The 16,205-nt window shown below is 36.7% G+C and overlaps 1 protein-coding gene across 1 annotated transcript; it reads right to left on the bottom strand.

Moving 5' to 3' along the window:
• Window positions 1-12,447: 12,447 nt before the first annotated feature.
• LOC126830483 (histamine H3 receptor-like) lies at window positions 12,448-13,476 on the bottom strand. The gene is made up of 2 exons (XM_050560871.1): window positions 12,846-13,476; window positions 12,448-12,728 (listed from the first exon to the last, which is right to left on the bottom strand). Exons 1-2 carry the CDS (start codon window positions 13,474-13,476, stop codon window positions 12,448-12,450), a joined length of 912 nt encoding a protein of 303 aa, XP_050416828.1.
• Window positions 13,477-16,205: the final 2,729 nt, after the last annotated feature.

Raw genomic sequence — 16,205 nt, 5'->3', positions numbered from 1 at the left:
TCATCCTGGAAGATGAAACGGCGGCCATGACGTCGTGCGAACGGCACAACATGGACTGCCAAGATGTTGTCCCTGTAGTACTGGCCTGTAACACGCCCTGCAACAACATGTAAAGCCGTTCTTCCAGCAACAGTGATGCCTCCCCACACCATAACAGAACCACCCCCAAATCGATCATGTCTGATGACGTTAACGTCTTGGAAGCGCTCGTTTCGACGACGCCACACCCTCCTACGTCTGTCCAAAAAATCAACAGTGAACCTTGACTCATCTGAAAACATCACATTGCTCCAGCGTCGATTATCCCAGTGTTGACGATCCCTACACCAACGACGTCTTGCCCGAATGTGATGATCTCTCAAACAAGGGATCACGCGAGGACGTCGGGCGCGAAGGTGACCCCTATGCAGTCGATTCCGAATCGTCTGGCCACTCACTCTCACACCAGTGTCTGTTTGAAGACGAGCGCTGATCTGATTTGCGGTGATGACACGATTTCTCAAGGCCAAGGTACGGATAAATCGATCCTGGGCTTGAGTTGTCGCCCTTGGTCGACCTGAGCGTGGTCTGTCCTGTACAGATTGTGTATCACGGTATCTGGACCATAGCCTGCTTATGACAGACTGAGAAACATTCATCGTCCGCGCCACAACCGCCTGTGTTGTGCCGATCTGTAGCATGCCAAGGGCACGTAACCTTTCATTTTGGGTAAGCCGACGCATATCAAAATTTGTTTTCTGGTCACTAAAACAATTAAACTGATGTTTCCACCCTGGAATTCAATGCCACAATGACTGTAACATTCAAAGTCAGAGTCGTGCAAATCTTGGGTTGGACCCCCATGATGATCCCAAGCATCACCTGCATTCCATGCGGTAGCTATTGGTGCGTTTGGGCGTCACATGTAACTGGAAATGTTTCTTCTGTTAGGTTCTATAGTGACTTTTTTCGTAGTCATTTGCATATTTTAGTATTATGCCCCCAAAATCAAATATCCCCTACTTTTTTTGAATAGTATATAAGAGAATGTTTACTGCAATATTATATGTTAGCAATTTGGAAACCAGTCGAAAAAATTACGCCTGTGTTAAGGTCGTTTGACTTTGTTTTTAGAATTCGGTAAAGTTCCGGGGGGGGGGGGCGAATGATTAGCACGTGGGCGTTGTATCATTAGGTCTGTCATTGAGTCAACTGGCGTGGTTTCGATTCCCCGGTTGAACGTGGCAAGGAGTAGGGTCGCCTGTCCAACCTCGTAGGTTTTCTCCAGGTCCTCCGGTTTCCTCCCACTGCTAAAGACCCCTACGCGCAAGCGAATTATTGAAATAAAATTCAACCATATGTTAGTCCCGAAATGACCAAGTTTGCGTCGAGTCGATGATGTTAAACTCTCTCTCTCTCTCTCTCTCTCTCTCTCTCTCTCTCTCACTAAAGTTCAAGGACGTTTGGCTAACAAATAACAAAACATAATGCACCTGGAATATGATTTTTAGCATAGTAATCTACATGACGTATTGGCTTTCGTACCCCAATATACTGCGCATTTAAAGCTACAATTTCATATTTTCTAAGAAAGTCAAAACATAATCATTTCTAAGTCTTTTGCTCAATAGGTTGTCAACTCACTATTATACGATCATAGATATCATTCTCACAATCAAAAATATTTCACACCGGAAATAATAACACAATTACCTCCTAATAATTACCTCCCTTGTTTTTCTATTCCCTACCATGGAATAGCTATCTTCAAACGTTTGAATTTGAAGTTGAAAATGATATTTTTGCCAATTTCTCAACTGGCAATAGTGAATTATAGGATTAATAGGATTATTCTTTATCAAGTTAGGACTGTTTATACATAGCATCGATTTTAAGGCTTTATTTTAATACATTTTAAAAATATGAAATTGTAGCTTTAAATATGTTAGGGTTTCTCACTGTGTCTAATGGGATTTCAATGGATGGAAAAACAAAATTAAAGAATCGATTTAAAAATATAATCTCCATTATAATATTTTTATGAACCACTTTTGATACCATATCCAATAAATCTTTATTGAACTTTTGTAAGACAGCAAGTGTTCAGCCAATGCTCAGAGCGTATGCAATACTATAGTTCCATGGTTTATTCTGTTTTATTTTTTTTTACAAAGATGGCACCAAAGGTCGCGACCTGGATATTTACCACTTTATAATGTAACGGACGATTGCGAAACCTAAAAGAGCTTTACTTTAGGGATCGATATTTGACACCGGCTAGACTAAAATTCCCCCCCCCCCCCCACACACAGGGTATTTAAGATGCAGTCGCAGGCTGTCCGTCGATACCAAGTGGTTTATAATGGTACTTCTCACATCGATCAAATGATAGTTAAAAAAATTCTATCGTGCTATCGTCTAATTTCTAACTTCTATTCATGTAATTTTTAATTTCTGTTCATGTAATTTCTAACTTCTATTCATGTAAATTAAATTAAAATAGTGTATATTCAAACTTCTTTATTTGTTCAGTGTAAATTTTAATTCAATGTTATATTTATATCACGGCTTTCATGAGTTAACAGGTTTGCGTAAACCAGCAAAAGTGTGCAATAATAGACCAGAAGCCCAGGAGACCAACCTAGCTGAAAAGTGTACCAATGTTTTCCTATATGTTATCAATGCATGTATATCTGGTATCATCAGAATGTAAGTCTGCCGGGTTTCTGGTGGTGGGTGTGGTATTCCACGCCCAAAATGCCATGCACCCCAACTAGGCTAGATTAGCTCAAAAGTGTACCACCTGAAAATAGTACAGCAGTGTACCGTACATCTTCAGGTGTTACAAAAACACTCCAACAGACATTTCTAGTGGTGGGTTACCCCTGACAGAGCTATGTAATTGTCAGACATTTGTAGTGGTAGAGTATCCCTGACAAGAGTTATCTAATTTCCAGTCCACAGCTAGGCTAGATTAGTTGAAATCTGTACCCCCTAAAACAGCTTTGGAGTTGTTCAGTACCACCACAGGAATCATGGATGACCACTGCCAGACAGTTTGTGCGATGGGTTACCCCTAATAGACACGCCCAAAAATGCCACGCCCCCAATTAGGCTAGATTAACGGGCACTGTTCCCGTGTTCTAAAAAATTAATTTTTTAGCCAGGATGCGTAGAATACTAATACCTAGCACGTATGAAAGAGGCGATAAACTGCGGTTACAAGAAATTGATTTTTAGGCATAAAACGTTCCCGAAACCGCAGAGTATCGCCTCTTCCATACGCACAAACTGTCTGGCAGTGGTAATTCGTGATTCCTGTAGTGGTACTGAACAACTCCAAAGCTGTTTTAGGTGGTACAGATTTCAACTAATCTAGCCTAGCTGTGGTCTGGAAATTAGATAACTCTTGCCAGGGATACTCTACCACTACAAATGTCTGACAATTACATAGCTCTAACCCACCACTAGAAATGTCTGTTAGAGTGTTTTTGTAACACCTGAAGATGTACGGTACACTGCTGTACGATTTTCATGTGTTACACTTTTGAGCTAATCTAGCCTAGTTGGGGGGCATGGAATACCACACCCACCACCAGAAACCCGGCAGACTTACATTCTGATGATACCAGATATACATGCATTGATACCATATAGGAAAACATTGGTAAACTTTTCAGCTAGGTTAACCCACTGGGCTCCCGTTTTATAACATTGAACATGTCTATAGTTATTGCACGGTTAAGCTTCACCCAATCTACTGGAGGGAAAACAATCTACTTATTCAACGAAAAGAACAAAGGAACTCCAAGATTTTCCGTCCATGTTACAATTCATCTTATTTCTATTATTTAGACGAAAAACGTCTTCTTGGTTGATGTTTTTACACGTTTAGCATGAAAATCAACGAATTAGCAACCACCATTATGAAGTCGTTCAGTGTCGCCAAAACGACTCGCTCTTCGTCTGGTTGATGGTTGGACGGAGTGTTGAAATTCAGAGAGAGAGAGAGAGAAAGAGGAGGAGAGAAATGGGGTTTAACGACCACTGGACACAAACTAGGTCATTTCGGTACTAACATATAGTTCAGTTTTATTATAAACCCACATTTTCATGTGGACGTATATTATCGTTGCCCCTGTCCGTCCGTCCGTCCACAATTGTTATTGAACAGTCTACAGGTCACAATTTTTATCCGATTTCAATGAAACTTGAAATATAGGTTTATTACCCCAAGATCTCGGTTCATTTCGATATTGGCATGTATCGGACTGTAACTTCATGGATTATGTCCCCTGATTGTACGAAAAATCACGTTTTTAGCTTGTGAACACTGTAGAGGTCACAATTTTTATCCGATTTGGTTTAAACTTGAAATGTATGCTTATAACCCAAAGATCGCGGTTCCTTTCGATATTCGCGCATATCGGAATGTAACTTCCTGAATTATGGCCCCTGATTGTACGAAAAATCGCGTTTTTAGCTTGTGGACCTTTATAGAGGTCATAATTTTTATCCGATTAAAAAAAACGTATTATTATATCACTGTCACACCCTAAGGACGACTGAGTTCGAATTTCGTGAAAATCGGCCCAACATTGACAGACAAAATGGCCGCCTTTCGTTCTCAAATAGCGTAAAAAATGGTATATCAAGGTTGTGGACCCTATAGAGGTCACAATTTTTATCCGATTTTGTTGAAACTTGAAATGTAAGTTTATAACCCAAAGATCTCGGTTCCTTTCGATATTCGCGCATATCGCGGACCGTAACTTTACGAATTATGGTCCCTGATTCTACGAAAAATCGCGTTTGTAGCTTGTGGACCCTATAGAGGTCATAATTTTTATCCGATTTAAAATAAAAACAATGTATTATTATATCACCGTTACACCCTAAGGCCGGCTTAGTTCGAATTTCGTGAAAATCGACCCAAAACTGACAGACAAAATGGCCGCCCTTCGTTCTCAAATAGGGTAAAAATATGGTATATCAAGGTTGTGGACCCTATAGAGGTCACAATTTTTATCCGATTTTGTTGAAACAACTTGAAATGTAAGTTTATAACCCAAAGATCTCGATTCCTTTTAATATTCGCGCATATCGGACCGTAACTTCCTGAATTATGGCCCCTGATTGTACGAAAAATCGCGTTTTTAGCTTGTGGACCCTATAGAGATCATAATTTTTATCCGATTTAAAAAACTGTATTATTATATCACCATTACACCCTAAGGACGACTGAGTTCGAATTTTGTGAAAACTGACAGACAAAATGGCCGCTCTTCGTTCTCAAATAGCGTAAAAATATGGTATATCAAGGTTGTGGACCTTATAGAGGTCACAATTTTTATCCGATTTTGTTGAAACTTGAAATGTAAGTTTATAACCCAAAGATCTCTGTTGCTTTCGATATTTGCGCATATCGAATTGTAAATTCCTGAAATATGGCCCTTGATTGTAGGAAAAATCACTTTCGATTTAGCATGTTCTCTATCCATCTCTCGAAAATGTGGGCGTATCCTGCCTGGCAGCCGCTGGTTTCAAGAATTCGCAGTACGAGGAAACCGGAGAACCCGGAGAAAAACCACAAGGTTGAACAGGCGACCCTACTCTTTGTCACGTACAACCGGGGAATCGATGCTGAAATTGAAAACATCATCGAACGTGATGTGGTTGGCAAATACTATTTCAAATATGAGCTAAACAAAATATAAATTTAGAAATCCCATATTGTGGGGATAAAACGGCCTTTAAAGGAGATCGGGATAATCTGTTCATCATGGATAGCGATGCAGTTTTTATTTCTGATTCCTTCATTATACCGACCTGACTAACTTCATGGTAGTTTTTTCCCAACAATATTTTATTCAAGTTGCATAACGTGATACGTAATTTCATAGATAGCGGTGTTCTTGACGAAATTAAACCAAAATGAAATGGGATTTATCGTCCTACTTTTCTTCACCAACTAGGCTGATGAAGATGGACTTACTCCATACAGTGTGTCATGGGTGAAATTTACCTCGGACAGCGGCGCCACGGTCTACTTTTATTACGAATTACAGCTGCCAAGGGTTTTCATCCGATTCGAACGACTAGACACTGTCCCTGACTACAATAACGGCAGCCTCCGCAAATCTCAGGGACGGAACTAATAATGTCAGAAATATCATGAAGCTTAATTAATTTTGCGAGTGTTTATACTAGCCGGCGATGTTATATAATCCATAGATATATATTTCTATGATATAACCGATATCTTCCGGCATGGTTCCTGTTATTGATACAGGACTTGCAGAGCGGGGGTCTGGCGCGGACAGTGGCTAGTCGTTCGGGTGGTACAAAGATACATTTTTTTTTAGAGCAGTAAAAGAATATAGACCAACAGTATATAAATATTACTTGACTTATCTGTTAAAAAAAAGAAATAAAATTCTCTAATGTTAGCTTATATTTGAAATAGGATTTGCAAACCATATCACGTTTGATGTTGTTTTCAATTTTAACACTCCGTCAAACCATTCAACCTGACGAAGAGTGAGTCGTTTCTATCAATATAGTGGTCCCGATCAGCTGCTCAATCGCCAAATTGAGCACACGGTGGCGACACCAGACGACGTCATAATGATGGTTGCTTGGTAGAAGTATTAAAGCGACAATGAAGTAGACATTTTTCGTCTTATAATAGAAATAAGATGAAACAGAATTAAAATTTACACTGAACAAATACAGAAGTTGGATTATACATTACCGATATCTTAATTTAGAAACATGAATAGAAGTTAGAAATTAGACGATAGCATGTTAGAATTTCGAATCAAATATATCGTCATAATTATGAATCGAACTTTTCTGTCGACGACGATTGGTATCTTTTATTAGTGTGTATTCACAATGGCAGTAATTAAAGATGAATTGTATAAGATTTACATAAAGAGCGGACAGTTATGGCTATAATAGTTTATAAAATAGAAAATGAAAGGGAATATGTTGAAAATTTCAAATTACTTCATTCTGAGTTGAATTTTGCTGAATTTCTCCAGAAGGTTTCGTCATCATTCATCTAGGGCATCTGGGTTTTTTTTTATTCAACATCCCTCCCCGAACTTGAGGGATCGATTATAACTGACATCAACCTTCACCACATCTTAAATTTACTGTGTTTATATTTAGAGATATTTAATTAAATTTGAGAGTACAAATCAATGATGTATCGATATTTTACAATACCGCTACTTATATTAGATGAACACAAAAATCGGTTTTATTTACCTATAAACTCTCTCTTTGTTGACCGATTGGAAGGATTCTAATAGCGTTACAAATGTGCCGTCAGCCAGTCGGTCCGTCAACAAATGGCTTTTGAATGCAATAAAGGCTACAGTTTTTGACGTTTTGTTTTTTAAATTTGTAGCGAATTATTGGAGAGGGCGGATTGTTTTCAAACTTGTGAACACGATAATGGTCAGATTTCTTGAAGGCCCGATCCTTTGGTCAAAATCCGAATGTTCCTTTCATATAAGCCTAGTCTCAGGTTGCATTTTTTCAGTGTATAGCTGTTGTGAAATGAACAGCACTTTGCAAAGATGTTCACAAAATCATAAATTGTCTTTTTTTTCTCACAGAACAATTGAATATCGTCATAGTACTCTAATCCTCAAGTTCTCAAATTTTTTTACCCATGTTCAATTTTTGATTAATAAAAATGACAACCTAGAAGATACCACAAAGCCAATTTAAAGATGCCTTCCAATGTACATACTGGGTGATTTGATGATATATCTGGACTAAACACATATTCAAATTAATTAATGCATCAAATCCCTCTCAAAACATTGTATTCTGGAGGAAATACCCCAAGGTATAAAACTTATATTTTTAAAAGCCACGTTTGTGATGTAAAATTGGAGGACCCATTATCAAATTGTATTTGTTGTTACTAACTGTCCATTTACCATACATATTGAAGCCTAAGTAAATTCTTGAATTATCTTCTGCCAACTTTTTTCCGCCGTGTAATTGCGGAGTCTGTTGTACGTTTAAACCTCTCAATGTTCCCAAAACCGCTTAACCATTCTATCAAGAAATAATAACCGCTCCCTAAGTCACACTAGCAGACAGTGACACCCTGACATTTTTGCTCAGTGCTTGCCCCATGGGTGTTTTTCAGAGAATCCAGTATTTTTTCTAGTAAGATTGGGTGTCTTTACTTTCCATATACCGTAATAAAAATAATATAGTAGATTTGCCATATTTTTATTGGAAATAACTACCCTGTAAATACTTTTATGGGAATGTATCTTTAAACAGAAAGCTTGACAAGTCAAAAGTCACGTTTGTCAGAAAATGGTCTACTGGGACACTATCAAAAATTTGAGCGTTTTTGACTTGAAAAGTCAAATCGCAACGACATACTGTTATATACATATCAAACACTTGAGAACAATATACATATATTGTGTTCGAATCTTTCACCTCTCTCCTAATCTTCCACATTTTGTACTCTTTTATTTATTTGTAAACATACGGGTGCTCAATTTGTACAAATATATAACATTATATTATATCTGTTGAAAGGTAACTGAATATACATTATTATAGATGGAGGTTAAATTAGATACACAACTGGATCATTTCGGCATATATGTATTAAGGAGTCTTTTGTGTTGCATCATTGCCATTATGATTTTATATAAATAAAATTGTAAACGCAGGTCACACATTAAATTGCTTTTAGAAGCAACACCATAATATTGTGCTACCATCCCAATTATTCATTCCCCGCGATTGATACTACACTTTTAATAGAAGTTTTTCAAATTTGGTCTGAACCCTATTTAGATGACTTGTGTTGATTTTCAGGGCTTCTGAACATGATATATTTCTTGAATACATAAATAACCCATATATCAAATTCGGTCAGCATCCAGATTTTCCTTTTGGTTAAACTGGTGTATTTCTTTTTCGAAACATATCTGTGTGGGCGTAATTCTATGATTTGCGTTGCTATCAAATAGAACATTGTTTACATTTTACTAGGTTTTATTTCCCATTACACTTTACTAAGCCAAACATTGATTTCTTTTATATGTGTAATTGCCCTTGTGTATTTTATGTTTATACTTCATGTGAGCTTGAACACTAAAAGTTTAGTGACCATGTAGCCTAAGGCTTTATATTCTATATAATGAGATTAAAAAAACAAATGTAGGGTTAAAGAAATCTCCTTTCGCAGACAAATGTTTCCTAGGAAACTTTCATGAAGAGCCAGGCGTGAGTGTGTGGCTGGTCCCATATATAGTAAAAATGAAAGGACCACACAGAAAGTTCATCGCCTCCGTCCCCATGGTTAAAGGTGCAATTGTTCTTTTAGAGATGCGTGTTTAATGACTTATTCTGGTTAGTTCTTACTCAAATCCAGAGAACAAGTATTAATAACAGAAAACATTATTCAGCACCGCTGAGATCATGACAAGTAAGTGTTGACTGCAGCCCACTTTGTCACCTACATGTATATGCATAGCAAAGTTGTATGCTGGCTCGCAGTAGGACGGCAGGCCCAACTACCAGTCTCGCTCGGTCGTAATTTAATAGGTTGATTCAATTATGGACTCACGGAGCTTATTCGTTGTCTCAACCACAAACCTCGGCTTCAAATACAACGACCCCTTCCACGGCCAACAGCACCTTTCACATAGGTATGTCCTACTGGTCTCCCCGTCCCCACCCCTTCTGGGTAACCTAACACTGACCAGATTGCCTTTATAATGAGTGTAGCGGGCAATCCTTAAATAAAACATTACATATAACTGGCGTCATATTATGCAGCCGAATCGTTGTCATATTAAGAGAAAATATCATGGTTAAAATTACAAAATTATCATAGTCAATATAGTAAAAATGGACATTTTCGAGATTTATCACTTGTAAATATCACATAACACAAAATAACTATATTAGTATCAAAAACAAAACAAAAAATCTTGTTATGATTTTTCACTTTCTACTTTTCGCCATTGTAAATTCACTGTAACTTTATCATCTTTCCATTTTCAGCTATCAAAATTACTCCATTGCATTTTCCACCACCAAAATTTCTCCAATCGAACGGACAGACGGCGTGGATCCGGGTTCAGCCGAAGTTGACGTCATAAGACGTCAATATTTATCGGCTAAAATACTGCTCCATTGGGCTATTCATAACTCTTAAGAATTGCCCGATTTTATTGATTATTTTAGAGAAAACTTTTTGTTTATTATTGAGTTATATCATCGAATCTTGAGGTGACTCATTGTCTTTATAGACCGGACGAATCTTTGACATCACATGAATGTGAGCGAATTGCTTGCGTTATATTTGAAATAAGTGTAACTACAAAATAGGTGCCTGACTGTCTTAATCGATTAAGACAAACTTTACAGTTATTAGACGATGTAATAAATTGCAAATAATAATAATGATAATAATCACTTTATTTTAAAAGGGTAGAAAATTAGGCCCGGGGCCTTTCTTACATTATGCCCTGGTAGAGAATATCATGTTTCGTCAGGAAGTCTAGAGTTGATCCGCCAAAAATATTTATTCCACAAGAACAGTTATAATATTTAGTTGATAAAGATCTGTACTTTGTGGAAAATAAAAAAAATAAAGTATCCCTGAAAATAAAAGAAATGAAATGAAATGGGGTTTAACGTTCTACTTCCCTGAAAAGAGGTGTGCGTTATTGTTATCACTGGGTCGGTTTCCCAGAATAATTAAATTTCCCTTTTCAATAGATCCATGATAAGATAGGGTAGCTCTGATCACAACACATGCAGCAGTAGTTCAGCTCTGAACGTAGATCTCATTACACTCGCCCTGTACGTTCAGGAACCTCCCTATAAAAATAACGTGTAGGTGAAATTTACCTTTCGTTATCAAGTACAGCACGTGGGTCATGCACTATATAGGCCTCCAAAGGAACGCCAATAGATTGTCAGGTCGTCCAACGAAAAAAATGACCCGAAATCTTAAAAGGGTAACGTGTCCGAATAAGCGGTTTTGACGTTCACGTTCAAACAACTAAATATTTTGAGCTGAAATTTTGAGACAAGGTAAATACACCATTCTTCTATAATTTGGAGTTTAAATTTTATACATACACGAACTTTTATTTCTGAGACTCTGTTAAGATCGGGATGGTCCCTTTAAGATAGTATTATTTCATTTTAGTATACAACAAGAGGTGTCATTAAAGGACAATATTCGTGTCAGTCATTATCACATATATGATAAAAACTGGTTAAACACGATCCAAATATAATTTTAACACAAAGATCATTGCTACGATAGATGCGTTGTGAAGATTTCAAGAGTGACGAACGCAAAAGGAAAACACGAGTTATCTTTCTATATAACTGACTGAAGTGACGAGTGATAACAGATACACGGGCGAATTTCTGCTCACTAAAAGGCTAATAATTCCTCCGAAGACCAAAAGTTGTTATGTGAGCCTGTGAGAGGATATCTAATAATTCAAAAAAGTAATTGAATGTCACTAGATAAGGGGAAAAGGGGAAAATATAGAAATAGTCCGTACATTTCTTTGTTTTTTATTCATTCTATACTTAATATCATGTTCAAATACTGTATAGAAGTAGGCGACCAAAATAAAATTTAGTACCTGTCTAATTTGTATCGCGATTTTCATTAATTTGTAAGATATATCAAATTTCCATGACATACAAAGTTATATCGCAATTTTAATTTAAGAAAAATTGAATCAAATTGTTATTATCGTATAGTATAAACATTGATCTAAAAAAAAACGTGATTATAGATTCGAGTGCCAATCAATGCATTGATGGCGATACAGAGAAAACCGACCAGTTGTTATTTCTTTGAAAAGTCAACACATATCTTGCTATGAAATGGGTTATAGAAGCAGGTTGGGGTTGTTCTTGTAAATCACTATAGAACTCGTGTGCAGCTTTTAATCAGTTTACACGAAATTTTCTGTGAAAATTGGGTTCAGTACATTTGGTAGCTTGTAAATATCTTGAGACATAAAGACTTCATAAGTTGCCATTGATGATGTTAGATAGTCTGATCTTGTAAAGGTACGATAACACGAAATTCCAATGCCTGGATACAAATATTTGTTTAACATGGATAAGTCGATGTTCTTGCCGCTAAACAAAGAACCATATAAGGATTTGACCTGCTTTGACCTGGTTTGCATCTGTCTCAAATACTTCCGTATTTATATTATTCGTGAGGATGTCATGGCGATTATTCTAATAGGTTTACTCGGAATAAACCCAATTATTTTAAATGTATATTGTTTGTCACGACATACTGAAGTTGCATTTCGATCAGTCGATATATTTATAATACCTTAGTAAGAATATTCTCAAAATATAGATTTTATGATGTTGTGCATAATGTGCAAAATATTACTATTGCAAAGTATCGCAACATCACATTCAATAGACACGTTTTTTTATTTTCAGAGCATACCTCAAGAACGGTAAAATCTTTACAAAATTTTCTCGAAATCTGTCACTCTTAAAAGCGTACAGAAACGGATTGATAGAGGCCTTAAACCACAGGAGCCAGTTGAGGATTTCGTACAAATCTTCGTCGACCGAGTTTGGGCTAAAGGCTATAACAATTGTCGAAACGGTGTACGGTATCCAGCATACCGCCAGGGCTATTACTAAGATGGACAAAGCTTTTGCAGCCTTCAGATCCTTGTGCGATTTGTGTTCTTTGTTGAAGTTGGTATTCTTCTTGTTATCAGAAGCACACATTTGGTGATTGTTTCCAGAAATCGTTGCAACGGTTGTAACGTTGGTGCTATTGGTAGTCTCTTTTTCCGAATTGTCGGAAACGGATTTTAGCTCTGGTTTCGGTTTTATCGTTAAACCCTCCCTTATTCGTTGTCGTTTTCGGATTTGTAAGTAAACGAGTGTGTTGATAAAGGCAATAGATGTAAAAGGGACGACAAACTCTATTAGCGATGAAGCCAAGGTGAAACCAAAGTCTGCAAAGAATTCAACGTCACAATCACCTTCTTCCACCAAACTATAACCAACCCAGTAGTCATAGCCAATGATAGCTGGGCCATACAGCAAAAACGCAAACGTCCATGAGATTGTCACTTTTACCAGAGCCACGTTTTGAGATTCCTTGACGTAGTATTGTGCCCCTGATTGGACGAGAATTAATCTGTCCCAGCTAATTATGATAATCAATAACACTGATTGAAGACACAGTGTAAAATCACATAACATGTATATCTTACAGAAAACTTTCCCAAAAGGCCAACTCCACAAAAGAGCCGTATAGGCAGCATAAAATGGCATACTAATCAGGCCTAGAAGACAGTCTGTAATGGCCAGATGAAAAATGTATAAATTATGAGCGTTGTGTAGTTTCTGGTCTTTAAAGTAGGATATTATTACCAGCAAATTGCCCCCTACAGCCAGAATAATCATTATTGTTATCAACATCATTGACGGCACAAGTTTAGGTAACGGCATAAGTTGACCACCCTCACCACCATTAGATGCCGTTTCCTGGCAACACTCGTTTCTGCTCATTATTAATTGTTTCTCTTTTCAGGACCTAAAATATATAAATGAATGGTAAGCAGGATTTTGATAAACAAATACTCAATGGTTATGTGCAAAATGTTTTAAATACTGCTGGACATTATCAAATTAAAATGAAAAAGTATATGTGATAATGTTGATTTGACAATCGCATCGACAAACGGCATTGGTTTGTGAAAGGGTTACCCGCAGCAGTTACTACCCCACTTTGAGGCGATCGTAGCACCATGCCACAGAAGTTACACATTTTTGCTAAAACCACAACAAAATCGACTCATCAAATCCCATATTATCAAAATACATTGACATATTACCTTAATAATATTGTGGTATCTATCGCACTATTGAACCATATTGCGATTCTACGCGCTTTAGAAGTCGACATATAGGTATTGTTTGGAAGCGTATAACTGTCAATAGCGCGAAGTAAGGTAATATTTCTGCATTATGTGGTCGTTGCAACTATTTTACCCCCGAATAGACCATGTTTGCCGGGTTAATTGAATCAACGTGCTGTGTTATATGTCGTACATTTGTTTTAAATGTAAAGATATTTTAATTTATTTTTATAATGCGATTCCAGCTTTAATGACCAATTATTCTCCTATATAAACAATTTGTATTAGAGCTTTAGATAAATATTTTGAGAAGTCAAGGAAAAACATTTTTAATGTGATATTGCTATCATAGCTCTTACCATGTTCAGTATTTAATACTGTGTCAATAAAACCTAATGATTACTAGGTGTTGTGAAATGATATGTATAATAGTATCGACAAAGACCCCCCCCCCCACCAATTAAAGAATCAATAACCGTTTTCAATGTATAGAACATGTTAATTAAAATAGACACAGGGCTAAACATTAGTTTGAGCTTTATATAATTCCAATTAATGAAAGCATATGTTCATATACACGGGCGTAGGAGCCGTGGGATGGGGTGGGGTGATCTGGGTGCTAGGAAGCCACAGCTCCCCAAGATTCGGTGAACCGTCCAGTTTTTGGGCAATGTATTTCCGTTTTTCGGGCACAGATAACTGTATAATTGCAAAATGAAATCGTGCGCGGTTTACGTTTTGAATTCTATAATACTTAAGTGGAGCTTTGTGGAAAACTCGTCTTAGTTAATGATTGATTCATTCTGAAAATTCGGATGACAAAGAAAATTTTCGGGCAAATGTTAAGTCGTCAATCTGAGTAGATTGGATTAAGCCGGGAGCAATTTGATATTTTCCGAAAACTGGAAATCACACACAGTTAATTTAACTACGTCATACACTCAAGTATTTCCTTGATAAGAAAGGTATCGATTTATTGATAACTTACATTCCGATCAGCTGGATCTTGAGTAGTATATAGTTTAGATAAAAAAAATATTGTGTTACTTGATATACAATGTACTTTATCAGAATTTCCTATGAGCATTAAGTAATATGGGGCTTAATGAGTTTCGGGGCGCGTATAACACCGGTCTTCTTGGATTGCCAGTGAATTTGAAAATGTCAATAAGGTAAAACAGTATAGGTGTCACGAGACGAGGAAGTTATGTATTTTTATTCAATAGTACCCCCTCGTTGTTAGGTACAATTCTGAAGTTTCAGCATTGTGTCCCTTTAAAAATGACTTGATCGCTTTGATTTGGGTTAATAATTTAGGACAATGTCATTTCGTTGAATATTTTAGGTCTTTAGACAAAGATGATGTTGCGATTTAACCGTTTCATCATTGTGTCCCTTTAAAAATGACTATAGATCGCTTTGATTTGGGTCAATAATTTAGGACAATGTCATTTCGTTGAATATTTTAGGTCTTTAGACAAAGATGATGTTGCGATTTAACCGTTTCATCTTTCGAAATAAATTTAAATAAAATTGAATACTTTATTCTTACCTAAACCTAACACATTTACAGCCCCTTTAAACATTGCATTTAACAATAATAATGATAAGATTTGGGATATGGGTCTCTCTTAAAATATTACACTCCTGGAAGCTCAGTGGTACTTAACCGTGTTTTCATTTTTGAACCCCCATCTACTTCGTTTAGACTTCCTGAATCTTAGAAATAGTTCCCAAATTAAAATGTGCAGATATTTATTTCAAACACCCAAGTCGAATTGTTATTATTTTTACGATTAAATTTTAATACCCAAGTATAACGAAATTTGTAAATATTACATTTGACTTACCTCTTATGTTTTTGATATTCTGCAAGATAACGTCTTATTTGCTGAAGCGGTGCTTTATATAGTATGAGTTGCCATCAATCGGTTCCACATTAGATGGTTAAGGATCAATAAAGCATATTATCACACAATTTACCACGCAAAACCCGGCATTGTAAAGTTATCAAGGGTGTTTCAGTAACTATGGATTTGTTATTAGCTTTAAATAGCCATTTTTGAATAGACATTAAAATATAATGAAACTTCGTGCTACAGACACCCCAACTTCAATTTACTTTTTACACTAATTATAATTTGAGTACACGAAGCAAAATCTCTATTTTAACCGAACGGGACCCAAGGTCTCAACCATATTTGTTTAAAAACCAGCTTAATGAATTAGACTATTATATTTGGCAATTATTATTATTCCTATGCACGATCTTCAGCACCATTTATGTCT

The sequence above is a fragment of the Patella vulgata genome, chromosome 8 (assembly GCF_932274485.2).
Source record: "Patella vulgata chromosome 8, xgPatVulg1.2, whole genome shotgun sequence".
In the NCBI taxonomy this organism is placed as follows: Eukaryota; Metazoa; Mollusca; class Gastropoda; family Patellidae; genus Patella; species Patella vulgata.
Note: the sequence above shows the minus strand (reverse complement) of the source record. Positions and strands in the feature narration are given on the sequence as shown.